Source organism: Danio rerio, chromosome 21, assembly GCF_049306965.1.
Source record: "Danio rerio strain Tuebingen ecotype United States chromosome 21, GRCz12tu, whole genome shotgun sequence".
Taxonomy (NCBI): domain Eukaryota; kingdom Metazoa; phylum Chordata; class Actinopteri; order Cypriniformes; family Danionidae; genus Danio; species Danio rerio.
In genome coordinates, this window is record NC_133196.1 from 5245096 (window position 1) to 5269062 (window position 23967).

The window sequence follows — 23967 nt, forward strand, 5'->3', positions numbered from 1 at the left end:
ATGATTATATAAATTCGTTATTCTTATGAATTCTTTTTTAAATTAATAATGCTTCAAATAATAAATTAAAAAGAAAAATATGCAACAAAATGAAGTTATCCATGTATTACCTGAAACCGCCAGTAGGTGGTGGTAGGACACCGTCTTAAGTGAATAAGACATTTATTCAGCAACAAAGCAACTGTTGTATTTATGAATAGGTCAAGGATGAATCGACTCTCACAATTTATTTAAATCCACACATTCATTCGCAAAAAATAACCCACTCTAGCCTAACATATAAGGACTGAACCGATGTGAACGCTAACAGGTAGGAATAATGATCAAATTCTTGTGGATTAAACATCTTTGTTGACATCAATTGCAGTAGATTTTATTAAGTTACAACAAAAGGTAGGTAATGGTTTTAATTGCGAACTGTACTTATTTTATGTGTGAACATGCTACATGCTAACACCATCACAGCGTTCCAGTCAACTAATTTAGAGCTACTAACGTTAGTCAACAGTCCCCGCCTTCACTTAGTGAAAAATGCGAATTAAAAAGAAAAAATAACATAAATAAAATAAATAATTACAAATTAAACCAATGAATATTAAAGTCAGTGTAATTAGATCTTACGTTTATTACTGTATGTCACACAGGCTAGTTAGCTAGCGCTAATTAGCAGTTGATGCTAATGCTAACATTGATGCAACTTAATGTTACTGTAATGTAATTAATGTTATATTAACGGTACTGTAACGTTAAACTAATTATTGTTTTACTTAAAGGCTCAATCAAATCTTTAACGTTAACATCAGTCAGATTGATTGCTAATTGAGTGATTCTGTTAATATTACATTTGTTTACCTTAATATTACACTAGATAACTTTAGGAACTATACAGGGAGAGGAATTATTTAGTTTTATATTACAGAAACTCGATATTTATTTTCTATATTTTTGTTAGGCCACAGTTTGAAATGCCATTCTGCAGGCTGAAATGGCATATTTAACACAATTAACCTCGACTTTACTACAAAAATACAGTCAGGTTTATTTTGTGTGGATAAATGTAAGTTTACTTTAGTAAAACTATGTTTTTGTCTTATTGGCTAAATGGGCTCATGAAAGTGTTTCACATAGAATTGAATAAATAATAATTAATAATAATAATTCCTTACATTTATATAGCAATTTTTCTGCACACTCAAATTGCTTTACACATTGGGGGTAACATGTTTCCCGAAAGACATTTTGAAATGGAAACAATATTTTTCTTTCCCATTTATATCTTGACCTAGTTTTTTGGCTTCTGAAAAGTTATAAAGAGACAGGCAAATGCACTGAACATTCTTATATTAAGCAATGTGTTAACCTATTCATTAATTAAAATCAATTCACCAGGGCCGGCCCAAGCCTTCAGGGGGCCCTAAGCAGGATTTTATTTGGGGCCCCTTTGGTGCAAACAATATGATAAATTATCATCAATCCTTGATAATTCGCACACTTTAAAACACACATTATTGATTTTGTTCGCTGTAGCTGTGTTGCTTACATCATAAAATATATGTTTTAAGACAATTCTAAATATTATTCTGCAGAAACAACTTCCTATTGATCCAACTTTTTATATGACTATTTGCCAAAAATCTAAATAACACAAAACATTAATATGGGCTGGCAGAAACAAAAGCAGCTGGAAGTAGCCAATAACATACTTATTTTTATTATTATTCAGGCACAAGACAGGCTGCCAAACAGTCAAACATAGTGACAATAAAGATAATTTCTTTTTTAATTGGATATAAATGTTAATACTGAAAAAAAAACATATTGTATTTTGTAGTTCAAATAACTTAAAACATCTATTTAAATTAAAATCAAACTAAATCAGGAAGCATTTTCTAGACATACTCGCATATAAATCAAATTAATAAATATGTACAAAAATTTTCAGTTAGTGATTTTTTTTTTTTGTAAAACAAATTAATCTGCCAATGAGATAAGTAAAATAATCTTATTTAAAACATAAAACAATCTTTTTTTTATTTACCCTAATTGTCAGATTATTGAGCTTTTTTTAATGAAAAATTCACATAATTTTGACTAAAAATCTTTCTAGAAAATGTTTATTGGTTTAAGAATTTTTAGATATTTGGACTACAAAATCACACAAAAACTATAAGAAAGAAAATAATTTTGCAGTGTATTACCAACTCTAAATTGTATAAATCAGAAGCTTATTTTTTTTAATCGCCAAGTTCATGAAAAAGCATTTTGCTGCTGTTCTATCAATATATTGATATATTGATCTGTGATTGATATATTGATACAGTGATATACACTGCTGCTTCAATCACGATATCAAAGATTCTGCGATATATTGATAGATCACAAGAAAACCAGCCACAATATATCACAATTTTGGTAAATGAAGGGGGGAAATGCATAAAAAATTTATGATGAATTTATTTTATAAACACGCATTTATAGAATTGCAACAATGTAAAACAAGTGCACATCTGTCAAACAAGCTTAAAATGCTGATGTGCAGAGAGCAGTTTATGACTGAAGAGAGCACATCTCTATCACAGCAGCAGAATCTCAATTTAGTGGAATATGCATTTAAGAAAAAAACTGCCAAAATAGTAATTTATTGCAATTTATATACACTTATTACAACTTGACCAACTAATTTTATGTAAACATGGAAACATTTTATGCTTAGCCCTGGTTTATTTATAATAAAAAAAATATGTATTCCCACTATTTTTTCAACTGATCAGAATGCTCTGAGAGGTGAGCACAGACTCCTCTGAGCACGTATGTTTTCAACAGTGGAGAACATTAGTTATTTACTCACATATTTAAGTTTTTTAATTCCCCTAATATTTTTTGCCAAAATACCATCTACAAGATTTTGACAAGGTCTGTAAGAGTGAAATAAACGCAAGGCCTTTCTAATTAAATGTTCATGTCCTATTGATATCTTTATATATTTTGGCGGAGTTAATAAGTTTGAGCGCATAACCGTACGTTCACACCGAAAGCGGCGAGAGCGTCAAAGTAGCCGGAAGTCATTCATTTTCAATGAGAGCCGGCGGCGATAGGCGTCGATAAGCGGCGAGGAGCAGCGCGGCGCGTCTTCGCCGGCGTGAGCTTCGAGGAGAGTTGAAATGAAGTCAATTTTATGGTAATGAGCTTTGACGCGGTTCGGCGGCAAGCAATCAGAATGAAGAAGTCCACCACTTGATAGCAGTTCAGGGAACACAGACCAGTGAACTTTGGTTCCGACCACAGTTGTTCCCAAGGGTTTGATTATTGCGGTCGCCAGATTTCCTATTATTTACAATGTTTTCTTACAGGAACATGCATCAAATAAGTTACTGGCGAGTTACTGATGTTCATTAATGTTATATAAATTTATCTTTAAAAAGCGGGAATCTCACGCGATGTGACAGTACAAAACAGCACTGCTGCTTCAGGATATTTCAGACATATGGACACATATTGGATAAATAGAGCAAAGTCACACGCAACTTGATCTTCCATTGTTGTATGAATTTGATAAGAAGTGCGCAACATTTTCACGCTAGAAACATGTTTTATGCAGGAATGTAACTGATATGCTGCAACGGCTCCTTTAAGTACGAGATCAATGTAGCGAGTTTTGACGCTCTCACCGCCGGAGCTGAAGGCAGACAGCGTTGTCGCCAGGGCGGCCAGAGCGACCTTGGACGCTCTCGCCGCTTTCGGTGTGAACGTACGGTGATGATACGCCATTACGGGAAGCGCCACCTGGTGGCGCTGGGTGTACTGTAGCTAAAGCGGTTATCTGCTGCAGTCGGTGTTGAAAACTGATTAATTAAATCAGATCTTTTGTAAATTTAGGTAAATATCTTGGCGCCTGAGTATGTATCGCGGTCAGAAATAACAATATAAATTGGCATATATTTTGTTCCACCACTAATCCACAAATTAACAAACTAAAACGAAAGTCACACAATAATTTCAAGCACTCTTGGGGGCCCCCTGGTGGCCACGGGGCCCTAAGCAGCCGCTTAGTTTGCTTATGCCTTGGGCCGGCTCTGCTTGGGCCGGCTCTGCAATTCACAGTTAAATACTCATTCAAATGATCAAATAATTATATTTAATAAAAAAAATTATGAGAAACAAGATGATGAGAAAAGGATAAACGTTGGTCCATGATGAGACGGATTGGAAAGCAGAAATCCGAATCCTTCAGGCACGACCATTTTAATTTCTCCGCTGGCCAAAGGTTTGTGTAGAGCTGCAGTCTCAGCGGTGAAGGCTGGAAGCTGGCCTCAGTGAAGACTAGTCTGTCCCTGGTTGGTCACTGGAATCAGTCTCATGCTCTCCACTCCCCCATGACCACCAGCACAGCAGCAGCTCAGGATACGGCCTGGTCCTGGATATGGACACCTTGGGATCATCTCGTTGCTGGTCTTGGATCCAATCAGTGACTCCGCATAATCTAAAGACCTCGGAATGAGTATCCCTAGGTGGAAATGGAGAAAAAAAAAGAGAATAATTAGCGTAGCTGCTGTTCATAATAAACAAGATGTAGAAACTTGTGTGGAAACCGGCTAAGTGATGCATTGAGTGTATGCTTTACTAAACAGATAGGTCTTTAATCTAGTTTTGAACTGAGAGTGTGTCTGAGCCTCGGATGTTATCAGGAAGGCTATTTCAGAGTGTAGGAGCCATAAAGGAGAAGGCTCGACTGCCTTTTCTTGACATTGCTATTCTAGATACTACCAGAAGCCCTGAGTTTTGAGATCTTAAAGAGCGAGTTGGATTGTAGCGAGACAGAAGGTTGGTTAGATAAACAGGAGCTAGATTATTTAGAGCTTTATAGGTGAGAAGTAATATTTTAAATTCTATACAAAACTTAACAGGCAGCCAGTGTAAGGAGGATAAAATTGGGGTAAAATGATCATATGTTCTAGACCTGGTAAGAACTCTGGCAGGTGCATTTTGTACTATTTGAAGTTTGTTAATAGAGGATGCTGGGTAGCCAGCAAATAGAGCATTACAGTAATCCAGCCTAGAAGTCATAAAAGCATGGACTAGCTTTTCTGCATCCAAGATGGATAGCATACTTCGTAATTTAGCGATATTTCTCAGATGAAAGAAGGCAGTTTTTGTGACGTGGGATATATGATTTTCAAAAGTTAAATTGCTGTCTAATATAACACCCAGATCTTTTATAGTAGAGCCAACGCTAACTTTGTGTCCCTCTAATTGTAGATTGAGTTGCGAGATCTGCTGTGTACAGGATTTAGGTCCAATAAGTAATAATTCTGTTTTGTCTGAGTTTAATAGAAGAAAATTGGTGGTCATCCAGTCTTTAACATCTCTAATACACTCAGTTAGCTTAGACAGTTCAGACATCTCATCAGGTTTAGTTGAAATATATAATTGAGTGTCATCTGCATAGCAGTGAAATCTTATCCCATGTCTTCTAATAATGTCTCCCAGTGGTAGCATGTAAATTGTAAACAGCAAAGGGCCTAAAACTGATCCTTGAGGCACCTCATACTTTAATGGGCTGACTTGTGAAGGCTGTCCATTAATATTCACAAACTGGTAACGGTTAGTTAAGTATGACTTAAACCATTGTAGAGCTTGTCCCTGGACACCTGTAGACTTTAAGCGATTTATGAGGATATTGTGGTCAATGGTGTCAAATGCCGCACTAAGATCGAGTAGAACTAATAGCGAGATGCACCCTTGGTCAGCAGCTAAGAGTAAATCATTGGTTATTTTCACTAATGCGGTTTCTGTACTGTGATGAGCCCTGAAACCTGACTGAAACACTTCAAAAATATTGTTCGTCTGCCGAAAGGAGCATAATTGAGTAGAAACAACTTTTTCTAGTATTTTAGACAGAAATGGAAGATTAGAAATAGGCCTATAATTAGCTAAGTTGTTGGGGTCCAGTTGCGGTTTCTTAATAATAGGCTTAATAACAGCTAGCTTGTAAGAGTTTGGAACATGGCCTATAGATAAAGAAGAGTTGTTAATGTTAAGAAGAGGTTCTCCTATAGCAGGTAGCAATTCTTTCAGTAATTTTGTTGGAATTGAGTCCAGCATACACGTAGCTACTTTAGAACTATTTATGATTTTATCTAGCTCTTCCTGTTCTATGATTTTGAAGCACTGTAGGTTATTATGATTCAGTGAAATATTTACAGGATTTGGAATATAAGCCGGTGCAGAAAGTTTAACATCTCCTATTTTCTGTCTAAAGCCTTCTATTTTAAAACTTTCTCCTAGACTAATTGTTCCTGTTAATATAAATAATCAGTGGAGAAATGCATTTAGTTTTGCATTAAATTGGTTCATTTCGACCTGAAACGAGGAGTTTATTGCTGTTTCTGAATCATGTAGCGCTGTGTCTGTTAGATCAGATGATCGCATTCACAACACTGGAACTGAGTGGGTTATTACCTGCTCTTCACACACAAAGTAGGCCTACCTGAAATGTAAAACTAGAAAAGGCTCAATAATACATTGGACAGATCCTTAACGCACTGATTTCTTCCCTTTTTACTGCTGTTTTGGATTGGAAGTGTCTGCAGATAGCGGAGGACTGCGCTCTGTCTCAGTGATGCATCAAGCACTTCATTCACACACCGGCTGATGTGACGTGTGCCGCTCTGTAGAATTATCCGACTGAGTTTATTCTTCCTAGGGGAATACTTTTAGAATAGTTTGTAAGCCTGGCTCATTGTGATTAAAGTTGTTGGTTAAATTAATAAAAGTGAAACTGACAGGCTCAATATTGATTGTCATTAACAGAAAATAATTTAGCCTCTAAATCATCTAGGTTACTCTGAAAACTGTGAATATTTGACTGTAATTTTATTTATATCAATAGTTTATTTAACAGACCAGTTTGTGTTTTGATTAGGGTCAATAGTGGTTGGCTGTTGCAGAGTTCAAAGAAAAAATCTTACTATTAAAAAGAAACATAAGCTGGACCACAACAGATCAGTGTCATTACGAATGCTCAAATAATTAAGCCTGGTTTACAGCAAGCATCATGTTTTCAGTTAGATTGTGTCGTCTGTCATATACAGTAGGCCTATAGGTCTTTTATTTTTACTAAGCAAGATATATTGTTTGAGTTTATCACCATAGAAACTATATTATGCTTAAAAGAAAAACCGGCACAGTATCGGGATCGCATCTGTATTGGTCGACACTCAGAATTTTGGGATCGAAATCAAATCGGTTATAAAAAATGGTATCGGTGCATCCCTATTTTTAATGAGTCATAGTTTTATATGGTAAGAACAAGGACTCATTTTATTTTATTAATTTACATTTTTAGTAAAATGTCTTTATCAAATGAGTAATTTCTTTTTGAACTTTGTTCATTTAAGAATTGAGCTTAAAGATTCAAAAATGTATCACGGTTAGTACATTAAAAGTGTGAGGTCAATATGATTTTTAATATTTTAATGGCTCTACATTAACTTTTTTTGATCACCAGCCTCTATGGCTAGTAGTTTTTCAACTTTACTAGCCACTCGCCATTTTCACTTTTGTTTTTGGGAAAAAATATTTGCAAAATTACTTGATTTAGATGTGTTGTGTATGACTTTGCTCAATGAGCATGAGCGGTAGTGGTTTCATGGTGTTGCATTGTAATTGGTTATTATTTTAGGGTTCAACATTAAGGTTGTACAAATTTTTTCTCTAAAAAGTTTATAATTAGAAAAATTCAAAAACCAGCAAAATATATGTTATAATATGCACACACTTTTTATTAAATAAAACTTAAATAACAATTATTGTCATGTAGCCTGTCTAAAACTATGCAAAGTAGTCTGTCCTAGCTTAAAGTCTCAGATCAGCAGTTAACTTTGCATAAAAGTTAATCTATTAAATCAACATTACTGAAAAGAATGATAATTAAACCATATTAACAAAAAGAAAGCAGGTGAAAAACATACCGTGTGCAATAATGAAAGGATGATCACAAGCACACAGTTAACATTAGGCCCATTAATAATCTGTTCAAAGATTGTTTAAAGCTAAAGCTGAAACTGCTGCTGCATACATAAAATACCTTCTTTTTAAAAAATCTCGAGCTCTTGAAAATGGTGGATGTGTATCACTTTTTGTCAAGTCTATTTCAAACAGAACCGATAGCAGCATTGTGTTTCCAGTCAAGGTTGCTCACGCAAGGAAATGAGAGTGTGCACGCTTTGTAAAACTTGCGCGCATCACATAACATTCTGTATTCATCTGCTTTCTTTTGCTTGCATGAACACAGTTGTTTTTGTCAGTCGGGCTGCTTCTCATTTCTAGAGATTCATCCTTATTGTCGAACCCTACTTTAAAAAAAATACAATTTAAAAATGATTTTCGACCAGCCAAAGTGGCTAGTGGGAGTGGCTGTCTAATCCGCCACAGCCGAAGTCTACCTGCGTTTGGTGGGTGTTAATGTCAAGCCCTGGTGTTAACCCATTAATCTGTTTATAGTGTATTTAGGCTACATACACACTGTAATATTTCAGGAGGAACGGCTGCATACAAATATGGAAATAAACTCAAAATTGTGATAACCTTAGTGACATTTGGTTTTGTATCCTCAGATTTTTAAACAGTAATATTACAGCAACTAAATAATAATTATTGTCAACATTTTTAGTTAAACCAACAGCAGGACTCGAAATTGCGACCATTTCGGTCACTTATGCGCCCGAAATTTTATCTATGCGACCTCAAAATATATTTGGAAGCATTTTTGCGAGTGCATAAAATTGATGTGTGCGACCAGTTTTTACTGCAAAGTGTTCACCATATGCGCGGATTTGGAGGACATTCACGCAGAATGCATCTCTGCACTTGAAATGCGAAACGTAGTTCTTAGGAATGGTTTACAACAGCTGTCATGTCAACTTGCTGCAGTAAACAAAGCCAAGTCTGTAATACTTGCCCCGCCTTTGAGCTCTTCTTATTGGGACATTGCTCTAGAGCAGAGCGTGAATGGATTGGTTAATATCAGCTGTCAATCACTCAGTCAATGCCTTCTGGCTTGGGATGACTGGGAGAGCTACTATTGCGAAAAATTATAAAGTGCTGAATATGAGAATTAAGATTACACTGACAGATGTTTTTTTAGAAACTGTCATCTAAAGTTACAAATAATGACACATCTCAGTAGTGATCATGTGCTGAATGTCAATCACACATCTACACTTTTCAAAGAGTGGATAAAAGACTTCCATTGGCTTCAAGTCCGCTGTGAAAAGTCTGTGGGATGGAATTTTCATGTAACTGTTTGCCACATCTAGCACGAGAGCTTCTGTTTAATCCTTCATATAATCGCCAGATGCCCGCCGTGCAAGTGGCAGCTATATGTAAAATGTAACACCACGTACACCATGGCAAACGGGGTTGAGCCGAGAAAACTATTATCGCTACTCATGAAGACCGGTATAGCTTTTAACATGATGTATGCATATAATAGGGTACAGTACATGTCAAAAGCATCAGTGCAATATCAGACACCACCCGTGAGAACAGCACAGCGGTCTGTGTATGCTTTGGTCACTCAGTTATGTTATAAAATCTATTTTCTTGTAATAACGGGATTTCGTTGAGACATTTTCCTCACGCATGCATATATATATATATATATATATATAAATATATATTTTTTTTTGCTTTTTAGTTTGATTTTAAATGCAATAACTCTGTTTGTATAAAACATGTAGTAACGTTGCTTATAATTGGTGGGTGCGACAAAATTTTGTCTGAAGCGCCTACATTTTTTAAGTTAGGAGCACCGGTACTACCAAACAAAAAGGTTAATTTTGAGCCTTGAACAGTAACAGAGGAGGCTTTTATGTTTGGAAGGCCATTTTTGCAATTGATTTTTCTCAGTTTTCTTTTACCACAGTTCTAGTACATGGCCATTTAGTCTGACATAGTGTCATTGTGTTCTCTGTCTTGTCCCAGAATCCTCTACCAACGTTGCGTCTTGGCAAGTCATCTGATGTGCGTCAAGGTGAATTTGTGGTTGCCATGGGGAGCCCCTTTTCTATTAAAAACACCATCACATCTGGAATCGTCAGCTCTGCTCAAAGAGGCAGTAAAGAACTGGGTCTCTCCAACTCCAACATGGACTACATCCAGACGGACGCTACCATAGATGTAAGAGCACTGGAAACTGGGTGGTGTTGCATGCAAAAAAAATGTATGTCATCATTTAATGAATTGCATTCCATCACTCAATCACAATTCTGCTTTACAGTTTGGAAATTCAGGAGGGCCTCTCATAAACCTGGTGAGTCGCTGACATTTACTCAAAAAACTGCTTCTGCCTTTTGGTTTAAAGGGTCCAAAAACACCAAAACACATTTTTGAGATGTCAATAGTCATATATATGTTCCACGCTGCTAAAAACACTATTAGGATACATATATTTCACAATAAAAGTTTTTGCGTTATTTCGAACAAATTCGTTCTTATGGTTTGAAAAGAAATTTTGAAGCTACGTCAAGGCCACGAGCTCCTTGTGTAAATTCCAGCATGGAGACTGGCTGTCTGTACCGGCGGGTACAATGTGACGTCTTTGAGCTTTCATCATTAATTCAAGAGAAAGACGAACTAATCAGCGCGCTCTATTGTGAATGAGGTGCAGCTTTATTAATATGCATGATAGCTTCAAAAACTACCTGTTACAGTATTCCAATAGACGCCACGTTGTGTTGCTAACTGTAAATAAAACAAGTGGAAGAAGAAGAATTGTTCGGAGACATGGGTCGTCAGTGTTGTTTATAAACGTGCCACAACAAAGGTTTTGTTTTCATTTTCCCGCAGTGAGAAAGGACCCACATTTGTGGACTACAGTGGTCTTTTAACACGCAACAAAAATGTTTGTAAGGAACATTTTTACCCGAGAGCTTTTCGCATCTGGAAATGGTGAAATCCGGATTTGCCCATCATCTTCTTTTAAAAAAAGACGCAGTTCCAGTTCGCGTTGATTGTCCTGTCTCTATGGATTTGGTAAGTAAGCAATCGGTGTTCTTTGTTTGTTTATTCAGATGGCAACGGTAGTTAGTATCGTCAGCAGTACTCTTTCAATATCACTACAGTATTATGGACTGAAAGATCTGCTGTAAATGCTGCTTTCCGAATGTAAACATGTAAACACCTTAATCAAACTATTACCATCTTGTAGGATTTTCGCCACATTTTGTAACGTGATGATCTCTACACACACGGCTGCTTGACACTATTCTCTGCGGAGGTTTTTTTTTGTCTCCCATATGATGTGCGGTATCCAAAATTCCATTTAAACTACACTCTTCTAGCAGTTCTTTGCATCCAATATCTCGTTTGTCATGGAGGTCACGCATGAAATGTTCTTGAATGAACTGCAGTTAAAGTCGACAAATTTAGAATAAAACGCCCCAAAATTACATGAGACTTATTATGAGACTAAATTACGGAGGAAACGTGGATAGCGTGGTGACACAATGACGTTAATCGTATTATGTGCTTCAACATGTAAAACGGGATCATGAAAGGAACATTCAAAAAGCAACTCATGTAAACACCTTAGTCATATTGTTGTTTTAATCAGATTAAGGCAAATAGTTAGATTACTGATGTCCACAAAATCATTGCTTTATCTGTTAAACCGACAAGTGTAACACAAACTACTCTCCTGTCTTCATTTGGAATAAAACTTCCAATTAACTCAACACAAGCAAAGGCAAATACAAGCGTGGTAGGAGTATTTATAGCCGCAGACATGCAACCTTATTCAGTGGTAGAAAATTCTGATTTTAGGTATTTAGGGCGTACTCACATTATGCTATCCGAACCGTGTCCAGGCCCGTTTCCCGGATCGTTTGAGAAGTGTGAGTGCGCTGAATCGGGCTCAGGCATGGTTTACCTGGCCAACCCTGACCCGGTTGGAAGAGGTAAGCCTGAGCGCGGTTTACTTGGGCTTTGGTGTGGTACGCTTGTAGTGTGAGTGCAAAACACGCCAAAGCCTGAAACTGAAAGCGAGACCTGACTCTTAAGGGACTGTTTCATATGGATTAATTAATAATTCTTACTGTTCAATGAACGCAAACTGCCGTAGTTTATTAAATATGCAAACCCCTCACTGTATGACAGCTGCGCACCTTCAGCAAACCTCCTCATTCCTACAGCATGAGGGCTTTATGATTGTTTATGAGCGCCGAAAGTGGCGGATCTGTTCGCCGAAATATCTGACTGAGTGTCATCGCATCCCTAAGGACTGTTTGGCGAAATATCTGACTGCATGTCACTGCATAACAAACGACTGAAACGATATAACTAGAGAAATCTCCACTGTGTTGAGCGAGAGCGCTTCTCTACTGAACAGCGCAGCATCGATGACGTAAGCTTGCCCAGGCCCGATTGTAATGTGGGTGAGGGCCGTCGGGGGAGATGTGAGGGGGGGGACAAGCGTGCTTTGGCCCGGTTCGAGGCAACTGTACATAGTACACGGCCTTAATTAGTGTGCTAGAACCACGCTATGAAATCACACATGCACATTTAGTAGTTGACTACAGATTGACTACAGGAGAGCAAAATTCATACATTATGGAATCTACAGATTTTTGTTATATGCCACTAGATTTGGCTCTTAGAAATTCAAGTGCTGGAATACCTGGAAAATTGGCTTGTTCTGTTGAAAAGTGCTTAATTTATCAAGGAGAATTTGTATGCAATTTTCACGCCCGAAAAATAAAAATGTTTGTGAATTTTTGTGACAATTTAATGCAAAAATACCCGCACAATCTACCGTGATTCCGAAGCAGTGATTTAAATGATATGAGAAGTGGCCAATCACAGTCAACCTTGTTTAGATTTACATTGAACGTAAGGGCGGGACAAAGGCCTTTCTGTGTTGCAGTGACAGAAAAAAACAACTTAAAAACAAATGTTTAATGGAAAAATGCTTTTGGGATGTTTTCACTATATGTTATTAGCAAGAGTAATTAAACCACGGACATACTTCCTGCCATTTCAACGATCTTCACACACATTTTGCTCTCTTCTCTCCGCTCTCTTCTTCTGACTTGTCTGTCACTCCTCTAAATGTTGGCGTGGGAATGCAGGTATTGCTCAATTACTCATTTCTGCAAACGTATCCAGCGCTTTATTTTAACATGAGAGCGCAGTCATGTACATTAATCATAAAAACAGATATGCGAGCTCTTAAATAGGCTTTTTCAAATTAACTGCAAGTCCTCTCATCATCTCGTGTGTGTGATCAGACTGTATACAATCGCTATCTCTTCAATATTAAAGTAGAAATTATTTATCTTAGCTCCTTGACTAAATTTAGTATTTAGAAAACAGACTTTTTATTTGGCTGTATCGTCAAGACAAAAGTCTTGTATAAGACAAAAGAATTATGCTAGAAATGTTTCTGTTTGGGGTATTTGTGGGATTTATACATTTTAGCTGTATTCTGATCTGTCTTAAAGCATCACTGAATTGTACAGGCATTACAGGTCAAAGCAATCTGCTGTTACATTTATCATAATAAACAATAAGACTCTTCAAACACTGCTTTGAAAAATGCAGTGTTGTCATAATTCAAATACCTAGAGTTAAACAACATTTGCTTTATTATTTTATTACTGACAGTGTAGTAGTCTTTCTTGTAAAATGATTTCAGTTTAAGATCAAGTGTAAAATAATATTTCCATGTGCTGTACAGCTATTTAAGAAACAAATTTGCCATATTGTAAAGACAAGAATGAGCAAATAAGAAAAATGATGTAAAATATGTAAATAAAAGGCTAAATTTAAATATTTTTATCATATACTTTAATTAAACCTTTCAAAACTTGAAAATATTGTTTAAAAAATGGACAAAATGTGTCTCTGGCCTCATAGAGTATGTGGTAGTTTTGCCAGTGCTATTGAAAAAGATTAATTGTCATGGAAGGAAAAATCGACCATACTTCCTTTGTTAGTGCACATTTTTATATATGTAGCTTTGTGATTCAAGCAATTAAACCATTCAAATAAATTTATTATCATTTCTTTATAAAGAGCCAAAATGAAAATCTGAGTTTTTTCTCTAAAAAATATCTAACTAGTACTCTGAGTAGATTTTAAAAGAGTACTTTGTACTTTTACCCAATGTTAGTATTATTTACTAAAACTTGTATTATTTTAGCAGTGTAATAGTATAAAAAAACATTTTTACAAGCATATTTAGTGCAAGTTTATTGTATTATTAATACACAATTGATTAATTAATTATATTAGTATGATTATTATGGTTTTTATTTGTATAAATTCCTATGCAATGTTTTAGTACGTTGCGTGTCAGTCTTGAAAATAAAAATAGGTAAAAATTTAAAATCAAGTCCTTGATTTTCATTAGGATGTGCCTGTATGAGCCCTGTAAAATTCAAGATATTGGGGCAAAAAATATTTATATTTAAGGTTTTAGTTTTGTATACATAATGTAGAATTGAGCAATATCACTAAATATTTTTTTGTCCCAAATGACATGAGTTCAATTGTGGTATTGATTTGAACAGTTCTGTGAATAATTAAAGGTGCAGTAGGGGATCTGCCAAAATGCTAACCACTTAGCCTATTATCTTTGGACCGCGGGGAGGGACTGTGATTCAAAGCCACACGGCCTGAAATCTGCATTTGCTGACAGTTTGAGCTACTTATGTGAATTATGGAAGATGTCGACCCGACAATATTTAATTGGATGAACATTTTTTAGTTTTATGCTTTACCCATAATATAAAATACATAAAAACACATTTAGATCATTTACTTTAATCATTACTATTGGACTGTGAAGAGACTTTCAACCAGCACAACTAAAATGTTTCTGAGGACAATCACCTACTGCACCTTTAATTCAATGCATTGCAAATTAACAGCATTTCCTTTGTCACACTCTATGCGACTGAAGTAGTATGAATGTTTTGTTGAGGTGTTTTTGGTTGAAGCGAATGTAATATTGATTGTTATGCTGATCTATCTATCAAACTATCAGTCTATCTATCTATGAATCTATCTATCTACCTTATCTATTTATCAATCAATCCTTAAACTGTAAACATTCCGCTGAAGTGAGTCTTTTATTATCTTTAAATTCTCTTTTTCCCCTCCTCAGTATAATCGAAGAGCTAAGGATGCGAGACCTGTCCTTCCCTGATGTTTCTCATGGAGTTCTCATCCACCGTGTGATTGTAGGATCTCCAGCCAGGTGTGCTGCTCTCTGAACATGATGTTATCAGCTGTTGATTAAGGCACCCTATTGATGATGTCATTTCCTGTTTTCTGTTTTGCAGAGCCGGAATGAAGCCAGGAGATGTTAATATTGAGATCAATGGGGTAAAGGTGAACACGTCGGAGGAGATATATAATGCTGTGAGGACCAGCGAAAGCTTAAATGTGGTGGTCCGCCGGGGGGCCGGCCTGCTCATGCTGCACATGACCCCAGAGTCCACAGAGTGACATCAAGTCAAGTATTTAGTAAGATTAAGAAATGGTGAGTAATGAAAAGCTGTCGTAGTTGGAGATGTTGTAAGAAAGGAATCATCTAAAGAGTTTTAGCAAACGCTGGACATTCGTGTAGTAAACGTGTTTCTGGAAGCGTATGAAATAATGTGGATGATTCAGACTTCTGTACACTGGATAAACCTCAGTGTGTCTGCGCAAACTACACTATCAGTATTGATTTAAAGGAATATCACTGAATATTTTGTTTAGGATTGTCATGATGGCAACAAACACTCAAAGACCTTAATAAAACTGGGTGCTCTTATTGTGAAAATGCTGATGTTTTGTATTGAGTCTCACATTCTCATGTTACGACGTTTGTATTTTAATACATTTTTCTGAACAGCTCTGATTTCACAATAAACCATTGGAATATTTATGGATGATTTGCTGATGTCGCAGTGACTGATATGTTTAGGTTTTGGGTCAGCGCTGTACAGCATTCTGAAAAAGTGTATTTCTAAAAGTGCGCCGTAATGACGCCAGTGTCAACTGCAGTGTGTTGGAAAGGACTGGATGCTGTTCAAACCTCATGCCAAGTTTTTGTCACCCCATACAAAACCATTTTAAATCCACACAATCTGACAACACTGGGGCTAGATCACAATATAAGCCACAACACAAGTGAGTTCAATAAAATATATCTTTATTACAGACATGTACAAAAATCAAATATACAAAACATTCTGCTAATGTGACTCAGAACTCCAGCATGGACCAGTCGTGGTAAGGCATCTCTTCTAGAGGAATTCTGCACTCTGGATTCTCATGCAGACAAGCCGTCATCATATCACAGCATTCTGTGAAGAAGAAATGGAGAGGTGAGGTTATTGTTATTATTATTATTATTATTATACCGTTTTTGCTTAATTGTTCCTTGATGAACATCTCACCTTGAGAGAGGGTAAATTTGGACCAGTCATGTTGGAGGTAGTACAGGTCATACGCTGATGGGAATTCTCCATGGAGCATTGTGAACAGAAGAACCCCAAGAGAATAGACCGTCGCTGGTTTGGCCCGGTAGCATCCTTTTTCATAAAACTCTGGCGGGATGTACGCTTCTGTTCCTGAAGGAGAGACGTTTAGTTTAGCATCATGTTGAATATATATACCAGATGGGCTTCAGCTGTGCTAATTAACCAGCTTTCAATACGTATATTAAAAATGCTTATGCACATTCATAACTAGTGTTGTCAAAAGTATCAACTACCAATCGATACCGACACTCATCACAGTCATATTTGCTGAGCATGTGAACACCAATGGCCAATCAGTGGTGTTTAACAGCGCTCAAATTGACTTGTTAAATGTCAGAATCGATTGGTACCGAAGTCGATACTTTTGACCACACTATTCAAAACACCTACCAGAGAAGATACTGTAGGCTGATTCCATCATGAAGTCTCCACACCCGAAGTCGATCAGCTTGACTTCCAGTGTGTCGGGGTTCACCAGCAGGTTTTGAAGCTTAATGTCCCGGTGGAACACCCCGCGGTAACAGCACACGTTGGCCGCATAAACAGCTTGCCTCATGATGGTATGTGCTGTTTTCTCACTGAGGACTCCTCCGCTGACTTCAAGGAATGCCTCCAGGTCCATGCTTGGACTAGGCCGCTCCATCACCATGACATAATGGTTTTCAAAGACCTGCCAGTCCAGAAGCTGAATAATATTCGCACACCTGGAGCCACCGCTGGCCATGTTTGCCAAGGTGATCTCTAGAGGAAGTGGCTGGTCACATGACTGAAAACAAAATAATAATGTTGGTTTTTAAACAAGGGTTTCTGACCACAGCCTGTGGTCTATAATAAATATAAGACTTTATAAACTGAACACAGCGAACAGAAAGTGTAGTCTACTCACAGAGCTGACATCTTGCATATTTGGGGTCTTCTGGACAAATTTAACTGCCACCTGTTTAAAGGAACAATTGAACAATTAACATGTGCACGGAGATCATTTCATTCAGTCATAAATCCTGAACAGAGGATTCATTCGTCAGCAGAAATGTCCAAACAATGAAAGCTCTGATGATGTTCTTTAAACAGGGAACTTCATCAGAGGATTTGAGTCTACAAAAATGAATACCTGCAGACCATCCTGTATGCGAATCCCCTCATACACGGAGCCGAAACCTCCTTCACCAAGCTGCTTTCCGAGTTTGTAGCGGCAGCTGATGTCATCTGTTAAAAATGAAGAAAATGTCATTAAATTATAAACCAAATAAAAACACAAACAGTTGAAGTCAGAATTATTGTCAGATTTCAGAACATGATAGTTTTAATAACTCATTTCTAATAACTGATGTCTTTTATCTTTGTCGTGATGACAGTACATCATATTTACTGGATATTTTCAAGATACCAGTGTTCAGCTTAAAGTTCTGAATACTTAAACTTTATTGCTCTGCATCATTTGGGAAATATTTAAAAAATATGAATAAAAAATCACAGGAGGGCGAATAATTTTGACTTCAACTGTATAATTTTACAAAGTTTGATGAGCCTAAACAAATGTTCTGAACTCCAGCAATAAACTTACTATTGTCCAAGCAGGTCCCATCATCTGCTGTAGACTTCACAGCAGAGTCCTCTTGTGAGACCTGATCCGGTAAAGGGTTCGAGTTTTCATCCAGGGCAGAGTCACAGATGTCATCTGTTATGAGCTGCTGGCTCACTGGAAGTTCATTGTCCTCATCGGATGGTGAACTTGGAGGACTATCAAGCTCTTGCTCCAGGCTGTCCTCGCTGAGGGAGGATTCATTGTCTGCTGGGAAGTGAAGCTCTGCAGAGTCGTTCTCAATGACCACTGCAGAGTCAAAGCTGTTCACTTCAGGTTTAGAGTCCAAGTCTTCGTCTGCTGGATCATCAAGAGCTGGAGGTTGGAGAACTTCCAGCTCCAGGTTGCTCACAGCAGTGCAGAAGAATTTAGAGCTACTGATGGGCTCTGCGTGAAGTTCGTGGATCTCCTGCACACATAGCTGATCTAAAGAGAGGAAGGAACATCATTAATATGACTCTACAACTCTTTTTGACAAGATATTTGAACAGTTCATTTGCAGAAACATTACTCAATGTGTTTTTATTGATGATCTTCAAGGTTTTTCTGCATTGAATTAGCAAACAAGTAAACTATATATCTAAAGGCAAAGCTCACTGAAATAAAAAAAATCCTAATACAAATAATTCTTATTTTTTCTGTTTTTTACACAAAACTACAAATTCTGAAGAAAATTCCTGAAATCAGCAGCCATTAACCTTCATTGTAGGAACACAAAATACTGTGGAAGTCAATGGCTGAAAGCACCTCAAACAGGTTTAAGGAGTAAATTATGACAGAATTGTCTTGTTTATGTGAACTGTGGCTTTAAGAAACTATCTTTCTAAAATGTCTTCCAGTTAATGTTCATTTCTGATCTTTAAACACTTATGTGATGTGTTTGGTGTGTTTAACAGTATGCTTTAGTAATTAAAAGTGCTCATAAATCTATTTTACCAACAACAGTAGCTCTTCTTCTGGAAAAACAGGCGAAGAAGATGGGAGACAATTTGAGTTTCCTCTTTTTCTGTCTCCCTGCCTGTTTTCCTGCAGCGACGGCCGGGTCATCGGTCATCAGATGACGGTGATTCTCTGTCGTGCTGCCGGTGGGTTCGAGTGGCTCACACGGTTGTTCGTTCGCACACTTAACACCAAACGCTTTCTTCAGACGGTTAATCAGTTTTGAAAATGCCATTTTATCACTGTACTGTTGAATCGCAGAAAGTACTGAACTACTAGACATCCAAAGAAGCTAATGAGAGTTTCTGCTACGTCAAAAAGCTTTATACTGTCACCGATGATGTCAGAGTTCCACAATTCCATTTGGTATTACGTAGAGACTTTTTAAAACACAACAAACTTCTAATGAAAGCCCGCGCTAGACTGACTGGCTCATTCGCCTTAATGTGCTCACACAGCCACCTGCTTATACACATTTTTCCAATTATTCATTAATTTATTTTTGCACTTAGGCCTATGTATTTTTTTCTGTCATGCACAACTTTTTCTGCGCTTTGCTTTTTATTACAATTATTACCATGTTTATGTATATTTATACGTGTGTGTGTGTGTGTGTGTGTGTGTGTGTGTGTGTGTGATTCATTAATTTTGAGTAGCTCATTTCAGTTATTTTATATTTTCATTATCAATTATTTATTTATTTTAACAGTATTATTATTATCATTTATATTATATTTTATATATTATGATTATATAAATTCGTTATTCTTGTGAATTCTTTTTAAATGAATAATGCTTCAAATAATAAATTAAAAAGAAAAATATGCAACAAAATGAAGTTATCCATGTATTACCTGAAACCGCCAGTAGGTGGTGGTAGGACACTGTCTTAAGTGAATAAGACATTTATTCAGCAACAAAGCAACTGTTGTATTTATGAATAGGTCAAGGATGAATCGACTCTCACAATTCATTTAAATCATAGATTCATTCACAAAAAATAACCCACTCAAGCCTAAATAAGGACTGAACCGATGTGAACAGGTAGGAATAATGATCAAATTCTTGTGGATTAAACATCTTTGTTGACATTAATTGCAGTAGATTTTATTAAGTTACAACAAAAGGTAGGAAATTGTTTTAATTGCGAACTGTACTTATTTTATGTGTGAACATGCTACATGCTAACACCGTCACAGCATTCCAGTCAACTAATTTAGAGCTACTAACGTTAGTCAACAGTCCCCGCCTTCACTTAGTGAAAAATGCGAATTAAAAAGAAAAAATTACATAAATAAAATAAATAATTACAAATTAAACCAATGAATATTAAAGTCAGTGTAATTAGATCTAACGTTTATTACTGTATGTCACAGGCTAGTAGCGCTTATTAGCATTTGATGCTAATGCTAACATTGATGCAACTTAATGTAAATATTAATGTTATATTAACGGTACTGTAACTTTAAACTATCTATTGTTTTACTTAAAAGCTTGATCAAACCTTTAACATTAACATCAGTCAGATTAATTGCTATTTGAGTGATTCTGTTAAAATTAACTTACATTTGTTTCTGTCTAGTTAACTTTAGGAACTATACAGGGAGAGGAATTATTTAGTTTAATATTACAGAAACTCGATTTTTATTTTCTATATTTTTCTTAGGCCACAGTTTGAAATGCCATTCTGCAGGCTGAAATGGCATATTTAACACAATTAACCACGGCTTTACTACAAAAAATACAGTCAGGTTTATTTTTTGAGGATAAATGTAAGCTTACTTTAGTAAAACTATGTTTTTGTCTTATTGGCTAAATGGGCTCATGAAAGTGTTTCACATAGAAATAAATAAATAATAATTAATAATAATAATTCCTTACATTTATATAGCACGTTTCCTGCACACTCAAAGTGCTTTACGCATTGGTGGAACATGTTTCCTGAAAGACATTTTGAAATGGAAACGATATTTTTCTTTCCCATTTATTGATGATATTTGGTCAACAATACATTTTTACGCCCAAATCAGGTAGAAGAAATTCATTTCAAAATATTACACAGGTACTACTATCCCTGCAATATATTTAATAATAAATAATAATAATAATAAAAAATTCACAAAAATGTTCTTTTTGTACTTGTAAATTTTCTGATGATTTTTGGAAACAGGTTTCAGGGTTGATTTTTGATTAATTTGGAGATATGCTGTAGAGAGAAAAATCATTAAAAGGCGAGAAGTGAAAATTCTGTTGTTATTTACTCCAAACATGCTTGCGTTCTTGTGATATTTTGAGAAGTCAGTGGTCCCTCACTGATTATAAAAAACACACACACACACACACACACACACACACATTTTGAGTCTCTATGCAGTTACATTGACTGTAATTTAAGTTATGAAAGGAAACAATATACTTTTTTTTGTTTTATAATAATTATGACGTATTTAAAGGAAGGCTTTTTGGCAAATAGGCTCATTTTTCAAGTCACTCAGAGTTAAACTGTTGTGTTTGATAATTTTAATCCGTTCAGCTGATCTCTGGGTCTAACAAATAGTCCAAAATCCTTGATTATTACTGCAGAATGAGAGTATAGCAAAGATTATAGAATACACATGACGTGTCACTCGTATACTTTTGAATGGGAAAAGTGAAACAGTCATTATGGCGAATGAAGCCCCGCCTTCTAGTACAGGAGCCAATCAGTGATTGATATATGGCAAATAAAGCCCACCATTTAGTACATGAGCCAATCAGCGATCAGTATAGAATGACAATTCTCCAGGGGAGGGGCTTGGACTAGATGTGAGTTTCTGCAGATATTGTGTGATATGGACATTTATAAATGAAACTAAAAGGACAGTTACTGTTTAATTTTATTGGTTTTTCATAATATGTAATGTAATCGTAATCTTGGCAAGCAGTTTTGAAGAATTTGATTTACCCATTCAAACAGAATGCCCATGTATACTTCCCGAGAGGCGTATAGGTATAGTTACTAGCCATGTCAAGCTCGAACATAGCAGCTATTCATTTCCATCAGTCTTGGTGCATACTTTAACTACACAAGAGTCAAGTTTTACTTTAAAAACTCTTTGGATTTTTTTGAGCGAGATGCTAATGGTCTAATCTGATTCAAGGATCTATGCTAAGCTAAGCTAAAAGTTCTTCTGTCAGACCCGGAGTTTGTCTGAATGGATTTAAAGAGCCCCTAATATACATTAAAAAGGGTGGGGGGGTGGGGGGTAGGTGGGGGGGTCTCCAACAACAGGCTGATGTGCATTCAAGGTCAAAGAACACTTTCATTGTCTTAGAATATGCATTTATTTTTACCAAATTATGGCAGCGACTCTCATATGATTATTTAGCAATTAATTTGTTTCTACACCCCTCCCTAACGCGATGCTAATCTGCGCTGATTGGTCCTATTGTACTCTGTTGTGATTGGTCAACAGCGTTCAGCGTGAGATGGAGAGAAATGGCCACCATGGCTTATCAACAATATTGAAGTAGTCAGAGTGCAGAGTGTATGTGTGAGTATACCTGCCAACACTCACGTTTTTATTTCGGGAGTCTCCTGTAATTTCAGACCCATCTCCCGCCACCCTCCCGTTTTGTTATTTATCCCGGAAACTGATGATGGCCATAGCAACGACAAGTGCCAGTGGATTGTGCATTTAAATGCAAACGCATTTAAATCCGTAAACAAAGCGGCATGCGTCGCATTTTCATCATGGCATTAGACGTGATATGAGAATATAAAGAGTTAACCAGATGCACTACAAGCGGTTATAAGTAGCAAAAAACAATTAAATACATAATTTGTAGAGAAAACAAAGAGGCAACCATTTTAATTGCACATACTTACACTTGTGAAATAGAGGAAGAAACTGATCCATAAACTGTGTACTGTAAAGTTCCTGTCGAGCTCTGACAAAGTCCCATACGTCAACAGACTTTTCTGATCTAAAGCACTCATCAGAAAAATGACAGGAACACAGCACAAGCCTGGGCTGTAATGTTGAGGTATTTTTGCCAAAATAAACCTCAACCACTGACTCTTCACTGTTTCATCTTTGAGTAGAGAAAATAACACTAACTTTCCCCTCACACTTCAGAGCACAGCGTCTTCGCAACATGATTCAACTGGCGTCTGCTGCAGTGTCCTTCTTCTTTTTCTTTGCTACTGTGTTTGTGGGCGGGGCTGGTTTTTTTAATTTTCCCGGGATTGCGCGTGCAACAAATAGGCGGGTCCAGGCCCGGATTAAGAACTCAGGAGCTCCTGGGCACATTATCTTGTAAGGCCCCCTACCTGGCCCTACCCCTAAAGTTGAATTTAAAAAATAATAATAATATAATATTTTTTATTAAAATGAATCTATAATTTGTTGCCCACATATTTAAATAAATGATATATAGTACATATGTATTTACAAAGATTTAACTTATTTTTCAAAGCATTGAATAAAAATACTAATAAAATGAATGTTTTTTTAGTATACTTGTACAAGTTCACTGAAACAGTACTATATATCATTTTTTAAGGGTAGTTTTAATGTAGAGCTTTTACAAACTGATAGAGCATATTGTTTGCATGGCATAGGCTATATCACACAATGCCTCTCCAATAATACACACACTTATTAATGATTTACTGTCTCTCTCTTCCTCTCCCTGTATTCTCTCTACTCTTCTCGTGATGAAGAGTTGGCAAACAGCATAGATCAACTTGATTATAAACCTAAAAGTATCCGAAAATCACACACACTATACCTCTTCTCCTCTCCGGTCTCTCTCCTCTTCGGGGCCTTTCTCTCTCCCTCTCTCTCTCCTTTTTCTATCTGTTTCTCTCACGATGAATCCAGTCCGCGCTGCGCTGCTGTTAGCCTCCTCCGCCTGGTTAATGCTAGCTTA

General features: G+C 36.5%; 2 protein-coding genes across 5 annotated transcripts in view; one reads left to right on the forward strand and one right to left on the reverse strand.

Moving 5' to 3' along the window:
• The first annotated feature begins 183 nt into the window (after positions 1–183).
• LOC110438950 (serine protease HTRA2, mitochondrial-like) overlaps positions 184–23967 on the forward strand; it is a 37996-nt gene continuing 14212 nt past the window's right edge. For 2 of the 4 annotated variants that reach the window (XM_073935720.1, XM_073935719.1), the window contains exon 1: positions 19981–20097. Coding sequence is in view for 1 of the 4 variants with exons in the window: in XM_073935721.1 (XP_073791822.1) it covers positions 10051–10179 (129 nt within the window). In the remaining 3 variants the exon portion in view is untranslated. Of the gene's footprint in view, positions 311–9984; positions 10180–19980; positions 20098–22508; positions 22587–23967 lie in introns of those variants that run through there. The other 2 variants (XM_073935721.1, XM_073935722.1) reach the window with 2 other exon arrangements.
• On the reverse strand, positions 16153–19426 carry LOC141379956 (serine/threonine-protein kinase pim-2-like). The gene is made up of 7 exons (XM_073935710.1): positions 19051–19426; positions 18097–18540; positions 17644–17738; positions 17419–17469; positions 16923–17298; positions 16449–16622; positions 16153–16355 (listed from the first exon to the last, which is right to left on the reverse strand). Exons 1-7 carry the CDS (start codon positions 19334–19336, stop codon positions 16255–16257), a joined length of 1527 nt encoding a protein of 508 aa, XP_073791811.1. The 5' UTR covers positions 19337–19426; the 3' UTR covers positions 16153–16254.